The sequence below is a fragment of the Rhinoraja longicauda genome, chromosome 6 (assembly GCF_053455715.1).
Source record: "Rhinoraja longicauda isolate Sanriku21f chromosome 6, sRhiLon1.1, whole genome shotgun sequence".
NCBI lineage: Eukaryota > Metazoa > Chordata > Chondrichthyes > Rajiformes > Arhynchobatidae > Rhinoraja > Rhinoraja longicauda.
In genome coordinates this window covers 60,815,233-60,835,929 of record NC_135958.1, presented here as the reverse complement: position 1 = coordinate 60,835,929, position 20,697 = coordinate 60,815,233, and the positions used below count along the sequence as shown (strand labels likewise).

General features: G+C 39.5%; 1 protein-coding gene across 1 annotated transcript in view; it reads right to left on the bottom strand.

Annotated features, from left to right (window-relative positions):
* Positions 1 to 20,697, bottom strand: part of ccdc57 (coiled-coil domain containing 57) — a 72,231-nt gene that overhangs the window by 36,720 nt on the left and 14,814 nt on the right. Inside the window, exons 2-7 of the mRNA XM_078401834.1 lie at positions 15,195 to 15,610; positions 14,506 to 14,614; positions 10,695 to 10,796; positions 8,102 to 8,259; positions 4,857 to 4,931; positions 1,119 to 1,319 (exon numbers count right to left, since the gene is read on the bottom strand). Of these exons, the coding sequence (XP_078257960.1) occupies positions 1,119 to 1,319; positions 4,857 to 4,931; positions 8,102 to 8,259; positions 10,695 to 10,796; positions 14,506 to 14,614; positions 15,195 to 15,595 (1,046 nt within the window). The 5' untranslated portion in view covers positions 15,596 to 15,610. The remainder of the gene's footprint in view (positions 1 to 1,118; positions 1,320 to 4,856; positions 4,932 to 8,101; positions 8,260 to 10,694; positions 10,797 to 14,505; positions 14,615 to 15,194; positions 15,611 to 20,697) is intronic.

Sequence of the window (20,697 nt, the reverse complement as noted above, 5' to 3'; positions counted from 1 at the left end):
AGAATAAAAAGACGTATCTTTATAAAGGAGATGAGGCAGAATTTCTTTAGTCAAAGGGTGGTGAATCTGTGGAATTCATTGCCACAGATGGCTGTGGAGGCCGTCAATGCATATTCTTAAGGCAGAGATTCTCGATTAGTAAAGGTGTCAGGGGTTATGGGGAGAAGGCAGGAGAATGGTGTTGAGAGGGAAAGATAGATCAGCCATGATTGAATGACGTAGACTTACTGGGCCGTATGGCCTAATTCTGCTCCTTTAACTTAAGAACGTATGAACTTTATTTGTGTGTTATTGCATTAAGGAGCCTGTAAAGCTGCAGCAAAAGTTTTATTGTTCCATTGCTTGTATATATAATTAAATACTCTCGACTCTCTTAGAACTCTTAGTAACTTTTCAATAGTCAATAGTCAATTTATTTGTCACATACACATAAATGTGCAGTGAAATGAAAGATTACCCGCAGTTCAACAATAAGACCAATTTCACATGGATGAATGGAGAAAAGAGAGCTTTCTTCTCCTTCTCTGAAACCAGTACCAGGATTTCTTGGTTTTGTTGATCCTAAAATGTTTACTGGTCTTTGTTTATGAATAGCAGATCAAAATGAATAGTCTAATTTATTCAACATGTTTTGTTCTGCCAACAAAATATAACGGACTTGTTTTAGTTAGAAGTAATAATAGCAGTCGTCACCATCTTCAAAATGCCCTCTGTAAAGGTTAATTGGCCCTGTGTAAAATTGCCCCCTTGTGTATCAGGAGTGGATGTGAACGTGGGATAACATAGAACTAGAGTGAACAGATGATCGATGGTTGATGTGGACTCGGTGGAATGAAGGGCCTGGTTGCATGCTGTATCTTTCAATCAATCAAATGAAAGGTCTGCTGTCAGCTTTGCATTCTGTGTGGGGCCATCGGGCTATTTGGAGAAGGGAGTTTTGCAGAAAGCTGCCCAAGGTCTAGTCACTGCTTAAACCAAGTTGGTAGACCAGAGAAATCAGAGGATGAATGTGATGTACCCTCCACTTCCAGCACAAGCATTTGCGAGCACGTATGCACTGTGGGTGGTGATTCCAGGCAGGGATGCTGCCCTTTATGAGCCAGCTGAACCTTACTTACTTCTCAATTTCATCCTCCTTCTCCTTTGTGGCATCTGCATGGCTCCATTCCATTCGTCGTTTCTCCGCTTCAAACGTCTCCAAGCCCATCTGCAATTCACGCATCTTGTGGTTCAGTTCCATAATCTGTTCTGTGTGTACTTGTCTTGCAGTAGCGAGCTTTGCATCTCTCTCACGAGCAAGGCGATCCAGTTCAGAATGTCTAAAGAAAAATGACATTTCGGAAAAAATATAATAAAGCAATTATTAAACTCACTTAATTATGAACAATCTACCCACTAGCATTGAAAGTATCTTCCATTTTGTCCAATGATATGAGGATTTCTGCATAGTTTAGTTTAGTTTAGAGATACAGGGCAGAAACAGGCCCTTTGGCCCATCGAGTCCGCGCCGACCAGCGATCCCCGCACATTAACACTACCCTACATACACTAGGGACAATTTATATTTAGAGAAAGCCATATGTCTTTGGAGTGTGGGAGGAAACCCTACAGACAGCACCTGTAGTCGGGATCGAACCCGGGACTCTGGCGTTGGTAGGTACTTTGGTCAGCATGGACAAGTTGAGCCGAAGGACCTGTTTCTGTGCTGTATAACTTTATAAGATCATTTGAATACCACATCCCAACAACCATTTGTAAAAAGGAACGGTAGATGCTGGTTACACCAAAGATAGACACAAATGCTGGAGTAACTCAGTGGGTCAGGCAGCATCTCTGCAGAAAAGGAATAGGTAAAGTAATAGGGTCTGATGAAGGGTCTCGACCCGAAACGTCACCTATTCCTTTTCTCCAGATATGCTGCCTGACTGCTGAGTTACTCCAGCATTTTGCGTCCACCCCAACAACCATGCTTTATTAGAGACCGTATGCGCTGGTATGGCTTGCTGGCATCTCATAAAATATTAAATCTACATTGGTGTACAGCAGCCAACAACATTGTGTGGATTGTTATATGAGTACCGGCACTTTTTTGTCTACAAACAAAGTCAACAATGATCACAAAACAAATCCCCTTTATAGGGTTCAAAATGCTGGAGGGGTCAGGCAGCATCTTTGGAAAAGATGGATAGGTGATGTTTCTGGTCATCAGCTATGGAAATTAATAAAAAAAACAACTTGGAAACATAACCCAATTCAGTTATATAATCCTGTAATTTACTTTATTTTATGTAGATTGCTTGCATTATTATCAATTTTACTCACTGATTGGCATAAGAGTGTACATGAGAGTGTATTAAAAGCTTACCCAGAAGACCCACTTACACAAGTGACCAGCAGTTGTGTTTAAGTCCCATTTCCACCTAAGATACAAAACTAGATCCTCATGGAAACTCTCTCCCGTTTTCTGGCTTGTATTCAGAATGGTGGACCTCAAAGACGAGTAAACATATGCTTCTGGAATGGCATTGGGAATTGCTTGTTTTATGTATAGCTGGAGTGGGAATTTTGTCCATTGGCATAGGATTGGCAACAGCACTTCTACCTTTCCAGATTCTATATTCAGGTAGATTATTTAACTGTAATGGCACGAGGTGCATTAGAACTAGGACCTGAAGTAAATGAGAAGCCTTCTATGCTTAGGTAGAAGGCCTGATGTTTGATTAAAAAAATGGATTGAAATACACATCAGGGAACCAGGCCCCTCGATCCACCGAGTCCATGCCAAACATCGATCATCCGTTCACAATAGTTCTGTGTTATCCTAGGGACAATTTCAGAGGTCAATTAACCTACAAAGCCACATGTTTGAGATGTGGTGGGAAACTGGAGCAACTGGAGGAAATCCATGTCATCACAGTGAGAATGTACAAACCACACAGACAGCACCTGAGGTCGGGATTGAACTCAGGTCCCTGGCACTGTGCGCAGCAGCTCCACCAGCTGAGCCTCTGTTAAATACATCTCTTCTTTATGCACGCACATCCAGCCTTTCATTTTCCAATGGGCGTGTGCTGTTGCATGTATGGTATCCATTTTTAGAACTATTGTAAAACTGCTGCTCAGAAGAGCAGACCTTTAAGTTATTATAAGCGTGGCCCCCTGTGCATCATACCATTCCAATACATCCACTACTGTGAAAGGGTTGAACAAGTACATTGCTTAATATTTTAAATAGAAACATTTTGGTCAGAATGTTAGTCCTTGTAGTCTCATAATGCTACTACAATGGCAGTTGCACAACAAACCTCACCGACAGAGGCATGGAAGAATTCAGACTATCCAGAAATAATGCTGTCATTAAGTTTAAGAATAGCAAGGGTCAATGAGTTCATAACAGAAGACAGTGTCCATGGGGGTAACAGATCTAATCTCTGCTGGGAAAGGAAAGTGTATATAAAAATAGTAGACTGTTATGGGATACTGAAATAATTGAAAAAGGTAGGTAATAAGTAATTTATTTCATTGTGATTTACTCCAAATAGTTTTTCCATAACTATAATCAAAACTTTAAAACTGTTTTATTTGCAAAGGATTATCATTTGTTTACTTTACTTTAGTGACTGAGTGTGGAAACAGGCCTTTCGGCCCACCAAGTTCATGCCGACTAGCGATCACCCTGTAAACTGACACTATCCTACATACTAGGGGCAGTTTTACAATTTTACCGGAGCCAATTAACCTACAAACCTGTACACCTTTGGAGTGTGGGAGGAGTCCGAAGCACCAGGAGAAAACCCATGTGGTCATACGGAGAACGTACAAACAATATTTTGTAAGGCAATAGTTTGTAAATGTTAATGTGCAAGGAATTTGGCTTTGCACGTACTTTGGGTTTGCACTATTATGGTCCGAGCACTGTGTATTACAGGTTATTCATTTATTTTGTTCCTGATTATTTTTTATTTGTGTGATATTGTGTTAATGGGCCTGTAAAGCTGCAGCAAGTGAGAATGTCATTGTTCTATTGCTGATGCATACGACAATTAAACACTTGAAGAGTTTATATAATATTCATTTCTAATGCAAATGTCTACTTTCTACTTGTAAGTGAGAGGGAAGAAAGTTAATGATTGTGGAATTACTACACATATGAGATGATCTGAGCATTACATAGTTGTACGATGGCAGCTCGCCAAGCACACCTTCACTGCTATATTTTCTGCATTACAACACTGACTACAATTTAAAAGTATTCATTAAGTCGTAAATTGTTTTGATCTGTCCCATAACTATGAAAGGTACGATAAAAAGTGGACTATTTTCCAGAACTTCAGCTCTTCCAGTTGACAACATTTCCTATAGGTTGATAGACAAACTGAAAAATAGCCTGGGATATGCACTCAGTGATCCCGTCTTTTTGTCTTATCCTTTCCTTGGTATTTTGCTAGATCTGTATGCCAAAGATAAAATCATTGTGACATTTCTCAGTACAAAATCTACCCGTGGAGGGGTCAGCCCAAGATATCGCAAACAGCAAACAAAACTGACATTTGAAATTACTTTATATACACCACTTGAGCTTTCCCTCTAATTACTATAAATTAGATTTCTATGACAGATTGGCATCACAATTACCTACGCCATGGTGACATTTTTTAATTTCTCGGGAATGTATTTTAAATTAGAATTATTATAATTATTGATTGAAATCGAGAATGTTTCCCAACAAGTCTGGCATTTTTAAAAGTGCAGTCTTTTATCAGCTCATCTCTTTTGAGCTGTTCTGCAAGTATTCTATACTTTACATAATGTACAAGTATGTTTTAGGAGTGTAAAATTTTAATAACTTTACTTACTTGCGTTGGAACATTTCTTCTTCGTTTTTCAAGTTAATTTCCATGCAATTGACTTTGTCCTCGAGTTCTTTTATCCTGAAGGCCAAATAGCGAGAAACTCAGAATATACAATCTTACCTGTGCCTGTGGATGACACAGAGGTACATTCAACTTATAGTTCATAAGAAAATGGGACCTTTTATTGAAGGTCGACACAAAATGCTGGAGTAACTCGGCAGGACAGGCAGCATCTCTGGAGAGAAGGAATGGGTGACGTTTCGAGTTGAGATTTTCAGAGCTTTAATTTATACATTTATATTAACACGAGCAAATGGGATTATATGAGATGGGCATCTTGGTCAGCATGGACGAGTTGGGCTTAGAGTCTTGTTTCCAAACTGTATGACTATGATTCCAAAGCATTAAAATAATAAAATCTGTAGTTCATATCATCTGGGCCACTCCTTACAATTTATTCAGTTCTATGTACAGGAAACAGTGATTTACATTCTATCAAAAATAAAATAAGTGCAGTTAATCGAAGAGGTGCAATTGTAGGCATGCTTGCAGTAGATAAATGTTTAATTGTCCAACCTTAACGGGCAGGATGCTGCACAGTAAAGGTAATTTTGTGATCTAAACACACTAAAAAGACAAAGCTTTCAATCGCTGTTTGATTTAAAGATCCAAAGAGCTTTGCAACACATTTCTAAAGAGCAAGTAGTGAGCTGAATGCAGTGCAGGAGGAGCTGACATGTATTTGCTTAAGTTTAATTATCCAAATTATTTTTCTAAAACCTTGTTGTTTAGCTGGGCTAAAACACTCAAAAAAACATGTCAAATTTCACAAAATCATTTACAAATACAGCTGAGAAAAATGCTGATGGTATAAGTACTGATAACCTACATCAGGGATGCAATGGGTTCCTTGAGTGGATCCAACTGACTGGAATCATTGAAGTCACAAGGAACTGCAGATGCTGGATCTTCAGCAAAGCACAAAGTGCTGCCGGAATGCAGCGGGTCACGCAGCAACTGTGGAGGAAATGGCCAATGACGTCTGAAGGAGGGTCCCGACCCAAAACAACGTCTGTCCATTCCCTCCACACATTGAAAACATTACCATGGATAGAAATGGTAACAACAAACCAAGGTCATTCTAATGTAAGAAAATAACTGCAGATGCTGGTACAAATCAAAGGTATTTATTCACAAAATGCTGGAGTAACTCAGCAGGTCAGGCAGCATCTCGTGAGAGAAGGAATGGGTGATGTTTCGGGTCGAGACCCTTCTTCAGACCGTCTGAAGAAGGGTCTCGACCCGAAACGTCACCCATTCCTTCTCTCCTGAGATGCTGCCTGACCTGCTGAGTTACTCCAGCATTTTGTGAATAAAGGTCATTCTAATAGTTGTAATTACATTTCAAATAGAAGATTCTGCCTGATCAACCACCCTGACATGATACTGTATGTGAAGCAATCAAAATCCTTAGTCATAATGGTGTAAAAATTCAGAAACTTCCCATTTTAGCTTTCTACCTATACAGTGTTAATAGCATGCACTCAAATTGGGATAAGCAAGCCAGGTTATTGGGTTTAGAGGGCCTCATCACATGGATGCTGTGCAGTCAGAGCCCATATCCCAGTGCACTAATAGACTAATGACAGGTTTAAATTTGTGGGACCAAATGAGGAACAGGCCTCAGAGGTCACGCTCAGGGTCGAGAGGAAGGTGATTAGAAAGGTCATGGGTTTCAAGAGTATTATTGAAGAGTAACGCAGGAAGAGGTCTAGTTACGTGGGTGTTGCTGTGGCATTAGATATGTTGTCAGGGTTAGGTTGAGGCAGATTTTGATGGTGGCAGGAGAGGCAGGGAAAGTGAGGGGATAAGGGAGGCACAGTGGTGCAGCCAGTTGAGTTGTTCTCTCACAGTGCCAGAGACACAGGTTTGATCCTGACCTTGGGTTGTGTCTGTGCGAAGTTTGCAGGCTCACCCTGTGACCATGTGGGTTTCCTCTGGGTGTTCCGGTTTCTTCCAACCAGCGAATTTATAGGTTAGGCAGATAGACGAACGATCTGGACCCAAAATGTCACCCATTCCTTCTATCCAGAGATGCTGCCTGTCCCGCTGAGTTACTCCAGCATTTTGAGTCTATCTTTGGTTTAAACCAGGATCTGCAGCTCCTTCCTACAGGATTTATAGGTTAATTGGGTACTTTATATTACCATGTTGATTTGTGTAAAAAGATGTCATTATGTGGGCGAAGAAGAAGAAGCTTGTCAGCACTGTTGGAAGGTGAGCGAAAAAGGACTTTATGAAAGCTTACTATCGTCCAATTCTTAACTTGTACCCCTTTTAAATGAAAGCTGCTAATACTGATGAGTGTTATACATTGGGCAATGAACTCCAACAACAAAACCATTTGACCTAGAGCATCGATAATACAGCAGTCAATAAATCCAAGCATGTTCTCACAGAGCTTTATGATAAATGGCCTAGCTAATTACATAGTCGAGCCATTACACCAATGTTGGTATAATTCATGGGCATTTAGGATTGGGCAATAAATACTGGCCTATCAGCAAGGTCCAGTTCCCAATAAATGAATTAGTCATAGAGTCATTTATGACTATGAAATGAATTACGTTAAAAAAATCCCTCCACCCAGGCACAGAAAGAAAGGTATGTTCATCAAAAGATTTTGTTAACTATTTCTAAATTGATTCTCAGCATACTGCCGAATTTCCCATTGATTTTATTTTTTTCCTCCGCTTTTTGAGAGAGAAAATGTTATAAAAGCTTTAAGACATAAAAGAATTTAAACAAAAATCAGCAAATGACATCAACTCTATTGCAGCTATACATCAATAATACATTTCAAGATTACAGAAGTCACCTAAATTGTTATCGTCTAGAAATTATTCATCAATGTCTGGACTACAAATCCATACATGGCAGTGGCTTTGATTTAAACAATGATTCTGACAACTTGGCTTTACTTTAATCGACAATGTACTGGAGGGAATGGCGAGGCAATAATTCTGGTCGGGACCCTTCTTAAGATTCCAGCATCTGCAGTTCATTCCATCTTCACTTCTCTTGCATTTCAGAAGTAAAATGCATTTTATATGTGCGTTTAGCTGATGGGGTCAGAAATAAAATTCTCTCCCCCCTCCCACCGCCACCCCACCCTCTCCTCAGCATCAACTATCGAGATCAGAGGATTACATGCAAACTGCAGAAGAAAAAAATTCTCTGAAACATACCTGGCTTCTTTTAAGGCTTCTACATCTTTTAATTCAAATTCTTTTCTTTGAAGTTGCTTTGACATTTGATGGTTCGTTTTCTCTGCCACATGAAGTGACTCTGCAGCCTTTATCCCTGCCTCCCTCAGCAGTTCTAACTCTTTTGACAGAAGTTTCACCTGCAACAGTCAATTGCGGCAGTTAACACAAAAAATGCTCTTTTAAGATAAGTTACAGCAATTTCCATTTGAAATTTCCCAGAATGGCGGGACTGTCATATGTTGAAAGACTGGAGCGACCAGGCTTGTATACACTGGAATTTAGAAGGATGAGAGGGGATCGTATCGAAACGTATAAGGTTATTATGGGGTTGGACATGTTAGAGGCAGGAAACATGTTCCCAATTTTGGGGGAGTCCAGAACAAGGGGCCACAGTTTAAGAATAAGGGGTAGGCCATTTAGAACTGAGATGAGGAAAAACTTTTTCAGTCAGAGAGTTGTGAATCTGTGGAATTCTCTGCCTCAGAAGGCAGTGGAGGCCAATTCTCTGAAGGATAGTAGAGTCAGGGGGTATGGGGAGAAGGCAGGAACGAGGTACTGATTGAGAATGATCAGCCATGATCACATTGAATGGCGGTTCTGGCTCGAAGGGCCGAATGGCCTCCTCCTGCACCTATTGTCTATTGTCTATAAATACAAGGTTTACTAGAGTTAAGCATAGTTTAAATCCCCTTTGCTAAACCACCCAACCTGCTTTTCTCTGGACAATTGACCTGACCTCAACTTGGCTTCCAATTCCGGAACTTCTCCAGATATCAAGACCAACTCCACCATTGGACTCAGCTTCAGTAGTACTAGAAAAATAAAGACACCACGTGCTGCAGTAACTCAGTGGCTCAAGCGGCATCTCTGGAGAACATGGATAGTTGATGGTTCGGGTCCCAGTCCTTCATTCTGTTCCTATCTGAAATGTCACCTATCCATGTTCTCCAGAGATGTTGCCTGAGCTGCTGAGTTACTCCAGCACATTTTGTCTTGTTTTTTTTGTAAACCAGCATCTGCAGATCCTTTTTTCTATATTCTGTGACCTGGTCTGTTGCCCAGTTGCTTCAGTTATAACTTTTCATTCAGCTACAATCTGTTACTTCATAAGAGGCGCTGCTTCAAAAAAGCAGCCAATATCATCAAAGACGCATACCATCTCTCTCTGACCATCAAAGAGAAAGTACAGGAGCTTGAAAATCAAACCACCAGGTTAAAGAACAGATGCTTCCCAGTAACCATCAGACTCTAGAACACTACACAACACTAACTCAGCAACTCAGCAAGTATGTTTTAGTGTTCCTTGGTTTATTTTATGTGGGGGGGTGGGGGTTGGGGGAAACGCTTTTTCAATCTCTTACCTCGACGGAGATGCGATTTTTTTCTATATCATATCTGCAGCCTAATATTGTGGAGTTGGCGGCCTTTCCTGGAGACCGACCCGGCGCTCCAAGCCGCAGGAGACTGCGGGACTTTAACATCGCAGAGTTTGCAATCCCTCTGCCGGGGATCGAAGCTCCAACCGCGGGGCCTGTAGACTTTAACATCGTGAAGCCTGCGGTCTCGGGTAAGAAGAGGCCGAATCGGGAGCTCCACGCGCCACGGAGAGAGTTTCAACCGCCCCGAAGCGGAACTGTTTCGATCACCCCAACAGGGGCTTTGATCGTCGGCAGCTGGGGGTTTGATCGCCCAGACTGTGAATGGTTTGATTGCCCCAACCGCGGGAGAATAAAGAGGAAGCAGATTGAACTTTATTGTCTACCATCAGGAATGTGGAATCCACTGTGGTGGATGTTTATGCTAACTTTTATGTGATTGTGTGTCTTGTTGCTTTTCACTTAGTTTTGCTGTATGGTAACTCAAATTTCATTGTACCTTAATTGGTATATGTGACAATAAACTGACCTTGAAACCTTGACTTTGTTTTTTGCAATATTGTGGCTGGTATTATGGTTAATTTATTGTCTTTTTGATTATTATATATTATTTGTGTGTAATTGCATTTAGGGCCTGTTAAATTACTGCAAGTAAGAATTTCACTGTTCTGTTGTTTGTATATATGACAATTAAACACTTTTGACTACATTCCCTTTCCTGTCACACTCAACTCTTAACATGGAGAACAATTCTTCAACATTCCATGCTGAATCTTCCTTGTTCATGTCAATTTTGATCTACTATGCAACTTCATGTCATCTTTCATTTAACATGTTTATTGCTGATAAAAATACCATGCAGCATCACAAATAATACTTGAGCTGGAACAACCTTTCTAGATCTGACACCATATCATGATTCTTTGACAGCTGCTGGTCCCAAAATCAATGCCGTAAATGTACTCTTTCTCCAGATAAGCCAAGCTCACTGGTTGTACTGAAGAGTAGGCAGAACAGTTTGATTACATCTTTCCAGGTTATTTTTTTAATACATTAATTTTTAATAAACATTAAATTACATTTGTGATGTAGAGATCATAAATGCTCAGTAAATTACAAACAATTTCAAATTTAGTTTAAGTGCAGAATAAAAACTCAGAATACTGATGATATGGCAAGGAAAATTCTCAACAAACCTTCAGCTTACTGCTAAGTACCAGGTTATTCATTTCATCTCTTCGAAGTGTGAAGTCATGCTCTCGATGTCTCATCTCGGCATCAAATTCTGCAAACAACTCCTGAAAGAAAACAGTACAGAGAGGTATTACAATAAAGTAGATAAAACAAGAATGCAAAAGACTTTTATTGCACAAGATTCCCCAAGCAGTGAGACAGATATTTTTAATGTTATTTGTTTTAATCTGTTGGATAGTGCATGTCGACTTTTCAAAAGATCTATATGGAAAAAGATGCACACTTTTAAAATAGGATACTTTTAATCCTTTTTGCAAATATATTTGGCTCTCCAAAACACAACACTTTTTTTCTCTCTGGTAAATAATTCAGTTATTTACACCAAAAGAGCTCCAAGATTCAATGAGACCTTTGTATATTGAAGCTGATTATAAATCTTGAGATTATCAACTAAAATGAGCCAAGTCAGCATTTGTAGCCCAAGTCCTTAGGACTTTTCCTCCTACAAGACAGCCCATTGCAGGAGCTCAGTTTTGTAAAAAATAGGCGAAGTCAAAAACACAACACATCAATAATGATACAGGCATTTCTAGTGCTTTAATTAAGATCGTTCTACAAAAAACTATTTGCTTGATTTATATCTACCAGAAGAGAACTAACTTAAATTAGTTGAAGGTAAATTATCAGCACACAAAGCAAGAGAATTTTCTTACGTCTCATAATTAAAAGCTTGAAATGATAAAGTATATTATTTTTGATTTGGTGATATGACTATAAAAAACAATGATAAAACATATCACAAAGTACATTTAAAGGTACAAAATGAATTGTTAAAATGCCAGAAGGATCTGCTTTGATCTATTTTGATGAGTCTGCAGTTCAAACATTCCTCAATAAAGAGGACAAGATTAGATACAGCTATATCACCACCGCAAAGTCACAATGACATTCAAGGCTCACAAACCAAAAATATCGCTTTGGATGAGAAACTGAAGAGGGGCTTTCAAAAGCTGCACCTCACCAAGTGCAACTTTTGAAATTATCTGACTGGTGTCAGATTTGGAGAAGGGGAGGTGCAACGAGACTTGGGTGTGCTTGTACATCAGTCACTGAAAGTAGGCATGCAGGTACAGCAGGCAGTGAAGAAAACCAAGCATGTTGGCCTTTATCGCGAGAAGATTTGAGTTTAGGAGCAACGAGGTTCTATTGCAGTTGTACAGGGCCCTGGTGAGACTGCACCTGGTGTATTGTGTGCAATTTTGGTCTCCTAATTTGAGGATGGACATTATTGCTATTTAACGAGTGCAGAGTAGGTTCACCAGGTTCATTCCTGGGATGGCCGGACTGGAATATGATCAAAGAATGAGTCGACTGGGCTTGTATTTGCTGGAATTTTGGATGGGAGGGGAACATATAAAATTCTTGGAGGATTGGACAGGGTAAATGCAGGAAAAATGTTTCCGATGTTGGGGGAGTGCAGAGTTTAAGAATAAGGGGTAGACCATTTAGGACTGAGATGAAGAAAAACTTTTTCACCCAGAGTTATGAATTCTCTGCCACAGAAGGCAGTGGACGCCAATTCTCTGGATGTTTTCAAGAGAGAGTTAGATTTAGCTCTTAGGGCTAAGGGAATCAAGGGATATGGTGAAAAAGCTGGAACGGGGTACTGATTTTGGATGATCAACCATGATCATATTGAATGGCGGTGCTGACTCAAAGGGCCGAATGGCCTACTCCTACTCCTGCACCTATTTTCTATGTTTCTATGTTTCTAAATCCGAAACTTGAAGGACAGGAAGAAAAAGAAAAAAACAACAGCTCTGGCTAAAATTTTTGAACCTGAACTAGGATTTTTCCTAGTATCTCTCCTATTTGTGATAAATGTCAATTTCAAGAAGCTAATTTAACTCATATTTTCGTAACTTGTATAAAAATACAAAACTTCTGGTTGGAGATTTTTAAAATAGTTTCTAAAGTTATTAACAAACAATTGGATATGGATCCAAAATTAATTATATTAGGATTATCAGAACATATTACAAATTTAACAACAAGTCAGGTACATTTTCTTGATTACAGTCTAATAACTGTGAAAAAATTAATACTTAAATTTTGGAAAAAACCAATAACCCCCACAATTAAAATGTGGACTACGGAAATGACAGAGACCCTGCATTTGGAAAAAATAAGATTTGTCTTAATTGACAAACCTGAGTTATTTTTTAAAATATGGTCTCCATTTATTGAATTTTTAGAAAAGTAAATGGGTTTGGCACAGGACTGAAATAAAAAAATTAAATTAAAAGTTGAAACTTGAGTTAGGGGTTGGATGTACAACTGTAGTTATTGTCTCCCGGATCTACTCCCTTTAATTTTTATAGTTATATCCTTTTTTTTAATCTTCTTATTCTCTCTTCCTAATAGTTTATAGTTTTTTTTATTTTTACTTTCTCTCTTTAAAAATTTTAAAATTGAAGCTATGTAAGAACTCTGTAACAAATGTGTCTTTTATTTCTATTTGTACATATGCTTTTCAAAAATTAAAAATAAATAAATAAATAAATAAATAAATAATATATATTTTTTTACGTTAGCTACATTAGTACACTTCAACTTTTCCTTTATATTGGCATATGGAACCAGTTGGGAGAGATAATAGGAGACCTAACATTTTTGTGAAGGATGGGGATTTGGAACCAGGTGGAGGAGGGAAGAGAGATGTACCCAGATAAAGTGAAGAGAATTATGTACCTCGTACTCAAAGATATATTACAATAGCTTATAAATGATAATCTATCACAGTACAGGAATCAAATTTATTGAATGAGCTGCCAGAGGAAGTAGTTGAGGCAAATGCAGGAAAATGAAATTAGTTTAGATGGGGCTTCGTGGTCAGCATGGATGAATAGCTGAAGGGCCTGTGTGAGGAGCTGCCATTTGGATGATTAAAATTGTGAGCACTTGATTACCTCTAGTGCCCCTTGCTGTAAACTGTAGAAGAAGTATATACCATTTAAGTGACCTGGGGTTCATGCAATGTTTGTAGAAAATTTGATTGTGAAGACCTTTTTTTTTAAGGTAACAAAGGCTTTTGACTACAACACTCTGCAACCTTTCCAGTCATTTGTTCCACCTCCAGCTGAAGTACAAAGGGAAGTCTTTTTACATTATGCAGCCGATTGTAAGTGCGGAAATATCAAATCAGAGGCAGGAAAAAATATTGTTTTTCCGATGGCGGCCAGTATAAGATTATATTAAATATATAATCTTATGCCAGCCTATATAAAAAGCGATATAAAGTAAAACATTGTAAGTATATAGTTTTTTTGGGAGGGGAGGAACCAAACAATCTTTACTATTTTCTTCTCTTTTCCATTTTCCTCATCTTGCTAATTCTTGCTATCTGTCAAATGGTAACCATACCTCCACAGCATTACAATAAATGACATCAAAATGACATCAAAAGCACTAAAGTCTAGGAATGAACAATTCGTAGAAATGGAGAGAAAGTAATTCTGCCGCTGTTGGAAGATACGTACACACGAAACACTTTTTTGAATTTACTAATATTGTAGGAATTCATCACATGTAGGGGTGTCCATATGTTGGTCTTTCATAACCCAAGGACAGCCTGTAAAGTATTCTTCCTACATTCCCTTCAACAAAGCACTGATTCTACCACTTACTGACACACCTCAGAGACAAATTACAGTGGCCAATGAACCATCCAACCTATAAATCAATGTAACAATAAATGCAACAATCAATGCTTCAAGGCTTACAACAGCTTAATTGTAATGTTGCTTGTCATACCTGTTTTTGCAAAGCAAGCTGTCCGTCCACTTCTCGCACTTTGCGCTCGAGCTCCTGGGTTAGTTTCCTATACGTCTCCTGCTGACCATTAATTTTTGAGTCTTTTGAGCTCCATTGGGAATAGAACAAAAAGTTAAAAACTGCAAACTATCTGGGTAATTTTTTTTAATTCAGCCTAATCCTATTAATAAACGTTCTAAAAACTAATATAAAATTATATAATTGTACAGATGATTACATGCATAAAACTGTCCATTAAATAACATTTTTTATTTTGTTAAAGAACATTATAAATGACATTATTTTCAATATGTGAACACTGAATTAATATTTAAAATCTAAACTTGACTCAATGATTTATATTGTCATACATATTTGTCTTATAATTGGACCATGGTATTTACCATGTGATCTGATCGCATTCTAATGCAGCAAAATAAAGTTTCTGTAACGTATATCCTTTCAAATATAAGCAGAGTAGATTCGCCATCTCAAATGGGAGCACATGGTGAACCATAAGATTTTAATTTCTAAGTTTATCCAGTAGGTGCTTTGGACAGATTTCCTTAGGAAGGACAACTTGGTAAACAAAATTAAAATTACTGTTAAATAACCAAACTCGTAATACCTTAATGGTAGCATTAAAACACAAACATTACAACTTAAAATATCCAATCTACTGACCATACCTGCGAATCTTCTCAATTTCCAGTTGATGCGTCTTTAATTGCCGCTGGTACTGAAACTGCAGTTCCTCCCGCGTCCTTGACTCATTCGCAACCATATTTTGTAACTTGTCAATCTGAATTTGCAGCTCACTGATTTCCGCTTGCTTACAACTTTCTGTTACATTTAATTGAGCGAACATTGCATCGTACCGTTCCAAATCTTGGTCTCGCTCCTCCAGTACTTTTAGGTTGAACATAAAGTCCTCTTTCAGGATGTTAAACTTTTCTTTTTCTTCTTTGAGTTTTGTTTGTGAATCTTGAAGTGCAGCAACCAATGATTGGATGCGTTGTGTTTGCAAGCCTTTCCATTCCTGCTCCTTCTGAGCAAGAAGATCGTCAAGACTATCATTTTCCTGAAGCATTTTCAGCCGTAGCACCTTGCAAATTCAACACAGCAGATTATTCACATGCACTGTAAAACTGACTAATGCATGCTCCTAATGGTTTCCACTATACAAAATCAATAAGTCTCAAACAATAGGTTTCATTGACGAGATGTTACGCTGTCCTATTTTTAGTATAGCATTGATTAACCTGCAGAATTTACCAGGCTTTCAGAATAGATGGATTAGTTCATTATTGATTGAGATGCCAATTTATTAAAAACTCCACAGGCCACAATGGTTTGAGGTGCAGAAAGGACAAATTGCCCACAGCGATGTGTAGACCAGAATTACACAATGGAAACAGGAGGGAATACGTACTTCTGTCCTCAACCTTCTGGTGTCTATATTTAAAAGAACTTGCTTTTTGGTCATGGTGTTAGGATCATTAAGCATCAAGCAGCAACAATCATGAGAGATAGGGTGGTAGCCATTATAAATCAGAACCAGTCTTCAAATTATTCAATCATATCCCCTACAAGCAGTAATTTATTTTGAAATTATAGAAACAGCTGCATGAATAAACATATTGTTTGGAGACACAAGAGAAGGCAGATGCCGGAATTATGAGCAGAAAAACAAACCAGCTGACTCGCTGAGGTATTAGTTGGAAATTGTCATCAACATAAGACATTGACGTGTGCATTGATCACAGGTACAGACAATAGAGTTATGTTGGAGAGGGGCCACAACAAACTGCAGATGCCGGAACCTTGAGCAAAACACAAAGTGCTGGAGGAGTCAGCGGGTCAGGCTCTCCAGATGTTGCCTAACTGATGGAGTAATGTTAATCGACAAGGTTCCATATAGGAGATTAGTGGGCAAAATTAGAGCACATGGTATTGGGGGTAGGGTACTGACATGGATAGAAAATTGGTTGACAGACAGAAAGCAAAGAGTGGGGATAAATGGGTCCCTTTCAGAATGGCAGGCAGTAACTAGTGGGGTACCGCAAGGCTCGGTGCTGGGACCGCAGCGATTTACAATATACATTAATGACTTGGATGAAGGGATTAAAATTACCATTAGCAAATTTGCAGATGATACAAAGCTGGGTGGTAGTGTCAACTGTGAGGAAGATGCTATGAGGTTGCAGGGTGACTTGGACAGGTTGTGTGAGTGGACGTATGCATGGCACATGCAGTTTAATGTGGATAAGTGTGAGGTTATCCACTTTGGTGGTAAGAATAGGAAGGCAGAGTATTATCTGAATGGTGTCAAGTTAGGAAAAGGGGACGTACAACGAGATCTGGGTGTCCTAGTGCATCAGTCACTGAAAGGAAGCATGCAGGTACAGCAGGCAGTGAAGAAAGCCAATGGAATGTTGGCCTTCATAACAAGAGGAATTGAGTATAGGAGCAAAGAGGTCCTTCTGCAGTTGTACAGGGCCCTAGTGAGACCGCACCTGGAGGACTGTGTGCAGTTTTGGTCTCCAAATTTGAGGAAGGATATTCTTGCTATTGAGGGCGTGCAGCGTAGGTTTACTAGGTTAATTCCCGGAATGGCGGGACTGTCATATGTTGAAAGACTGGAGCGACCAGGCTTGTATACACTGGAATTTAGAAGGACGAGAGGGGATCTTATCGAAACGTATAAGATTATTAAGGGGTTGGACACGTTAGAGGCAGGAAACATGTTCCCAATGTTGGGGGAGTCCAGAACAAGGGGCCACAGTTTAAGAATAAGGGGTAGGCCATTTAGAACTGAGATGAGGAAATACTTTTTCAGTCAGAGAGTTGTGAATTTGTGGAATTCTCTGCCTCAGAAGGCAGTGGAGGCCAATTCTCTGAATGCATTCAAGAGAGAGTTAGATAGAGCTCTTAAGGATAGCAGAGTCAGGGGGTATGGGGAGAAGGCAGGAACGGGGTACTGGTTGAGAATGATCACCATGATCACATTGAATGGCGGTGCTGGCTCGAAGGGCCGAATGGCCCCCTCCTGCACCTATTGTCTATTGTCTATATTGTCTATTGTAACCAAGTGGTCAGATATTTTCAGCCAAGAAATTTTGCAACTTTGTGACAGAGATCAGTGAAGGTTCCAGCTGACTATTTTGCCACCTAGCAGTGCAGTGGTAGAGCTACTGCCTCACAGAGTCAGAGATCCAAATTTGATCCTGACCTTGGGTGCCATCTGTGCAGATTTTGTACATTCTCCCTGGTGGGTTTCCTCCGGGTGCTCCAGTTTCCACCCACACCTCAAAGACATGTGGGTTTGTGGCTAATTGGCTTCTGTAAGTTGCCCCTAGTGTGCAGGGAGTGGATGAGAAAGTGGGATAACGTAGAACTAGTGTACAGGTGATTGATGGTCGACATGGACACTGTTTCCATGCTGTATCCCTGAACTAAACTACACATGGTCATGGCTTTATTTATTCTGTCATTCAGTATTTGGGGTGTTTGCATTTCCAGAAAGTCTGCCCTCAAAAATACTTTGATAAAATTAATGTATTTTGAGTTCTGCTTTTTTCATTCACTTGGAAGGTTTTAGGCCACTCATGTAAATTACTGTGTCTCCGCAAATGTGTTTGACAGTCCTGCAATTAAGATGGGCTCCCATCGTAAATATGTAATTCAATGAAACCATTTGCCTACACCCAAAATGTTGAAATACTACAACAATGAGAAGACTTTATTAGTAGCTTTTCATGCTATCCCCAGAGACATTTAGCCAACAAGAAACGGAGGTACATAAATCAGGACAATGTCTGATTTAATCTCCTTGGCATTCTTAGTTATAGAGAAAGAATTTACACAGAGTGGTGGTGAAAACAGACAAGCTGTCCACATCAGATTTGGAAGCCAGCCACAAACGTACGAGTCGTGGATCTCACGACCTTGATGACCCTCACAGTCAAATGTTTCCACAAAAAAGACAGCACTCTGGGTTACGCGGCATAGTAGGCCTCCGACTCCAAACTGTTCCATAACAAGGCGCTGATATTTAAGAGAGCTGGAGTTAGTTAGCATGGGAAAAAGAGCAGCTTTTGTATTGGAGTCAAGAGGCTGCATACACTGGAATCCAAGCGGAAAACGAGACGACGGAAGAACACAGCAGTTCAAGCAACATCTTCAGAGGCAAAGGGATTGTTGATGTTACGGGCAAAACCCTGCAATTAGGATAGGGTGTGTAAAAGGGGAAATGGACAGAATCAAGAGGTGAGGGGGAGGGGTTTTGGCAGGATGTGGCAAACAATAGGCAGATCCAAGTGAGGAGGGGTTGTTGGGCAAATGGCGCCTAATGCAGAGGGAGGAGTGCAGATAATGACAGAGCTGGTGGGGGATGAGTGGAGACAACAAAGGACTGCGGAATATGGAATCTGATACGAAAGAAAGATGATAAGTAGAAGCAAGAGAGGGCTGGTGGTCAAATGGAAAGAGCAGGGTCTGGGGTCCCAGTGGGTTGAGTGATAAGCAGCTGCTGGTAAATTGTTTTCTGAGCTTTATTTTCTGGTTACTGTCTCATGTGACTGCGTTTATTTAATATAATTGATTCAAACACAAAAGGCCTTTTCAGCAATTAAACCATATTGTGATTTAGATGATCGTAATAAAACTGGTCATTCATAATATTCTGTTGCAATTTATTAATACTAAAATAATCCAAGAAAATTAGTCATAAAGGTATATAACAAAGAAACAGGCTCTTCGGCCCAATTCATCCATGGCGACCAAGATGCCCCATTTAAGCTAGTCCCATTTGCCCACCTTTGGCCATATCCCACTGAACCAATAGAGGAATATCACTTAGATTCTGTGTTAACACCAGGCCTTTTTTTTTTCTTCACAAAATATTCCAAATTTATCCCAGAGTAAACTGGGAAAGACAAGGATTTAGTTATTGAAAGTGCTGATGATGTAGTAATTTCATTATCAATTTAGTATGGTGAACATATAAAACAAGTGATTAAGATTTTACACACATAATCAGAACCGCTCTGACCCATAATGTCATCTGCCCATTCCCTCCAAATATGCTGCATGACCCGCTGAGTTCCTCCAGCACTTTATGATTCTAGCATCTGCAGTTTCTTGTGTCTCCATTTTAATTAAAAATATAACTATAACCTAGTCACCACATTTCTTCTACACAAGCCACTATGCTTACATAGTGCTGTTATTTCTGCGGCTAAACTGTTTCATGAGGAGTCTAACTTTGCTATACAATAGATTGTTGTGAATGTCACTCCACAGATACTTCCAACTCTTGCAATAAATATTGTGTCAGCTAAAACAAGAGCCATGATGCAGGCTATATTTTCCCCGACTGGCATCCCGATACAGAGATAATGTGTTAATAATGACAAGATCATTTTTGTATTCTTTGAACATGAATGCTCGCACAAAAGAACAGAAAAGTTTTTAGGAGGCCAATATTTTAAGTCTTAGGACCACAAGACCCGACTTCCTCAGGGTGTGTTCATATGTATATCTATCTTCAGCCTTTTCTCCATCATAAGGTCAGATGTAGGGATGTTTCCTAATGATTCTGTTCACGGTCCTTTAGATAAAGAACATGCCTGCATGCAGCGGGTAAAATCTAGGCTTGAACTGAAAAGTCACAAGGATCACTGAGCGCCAGAAAGTGCCCTCAAGACAGATACTAAACACATCCTTTGGTATTCAATGGCATTATCTGCACCAAATTGCCCACCAGAAATGCCTGGATGTTATCAACAGCCAATATTGGCTATTGGAGCAGATCTAAGGGCGTGTGGCGTAATCATTTATTTTGTGATGGAGTAGATGAAAGTTTAGGATAGTGCATGGAATGCCAAACAAGCAGGTTGCTTTCTTCTGAATGTTGTTAAATGTTAAATGTAACATCTCCAAGTTTGTAGATGACGCAAAGCTGGGTGGCAGGGTGAGCTGCGAGGAGGATGCGAGGAGGCTGCAGGGTGACTTGGGTAGGTTAGGTGAGTGGGCAGATGTATGGCAGATGCAGTATAATGTGGATAAATCTGAAGTTATCCACTTTGTTGGCAAGAACACAAAGGCAGATTATTATCTGAATGGTGTCAGATTAGGAAAAGGGGAGGCACAACAAGACTTTGTACATCAGTCACTGAAAGTAAGCATGCA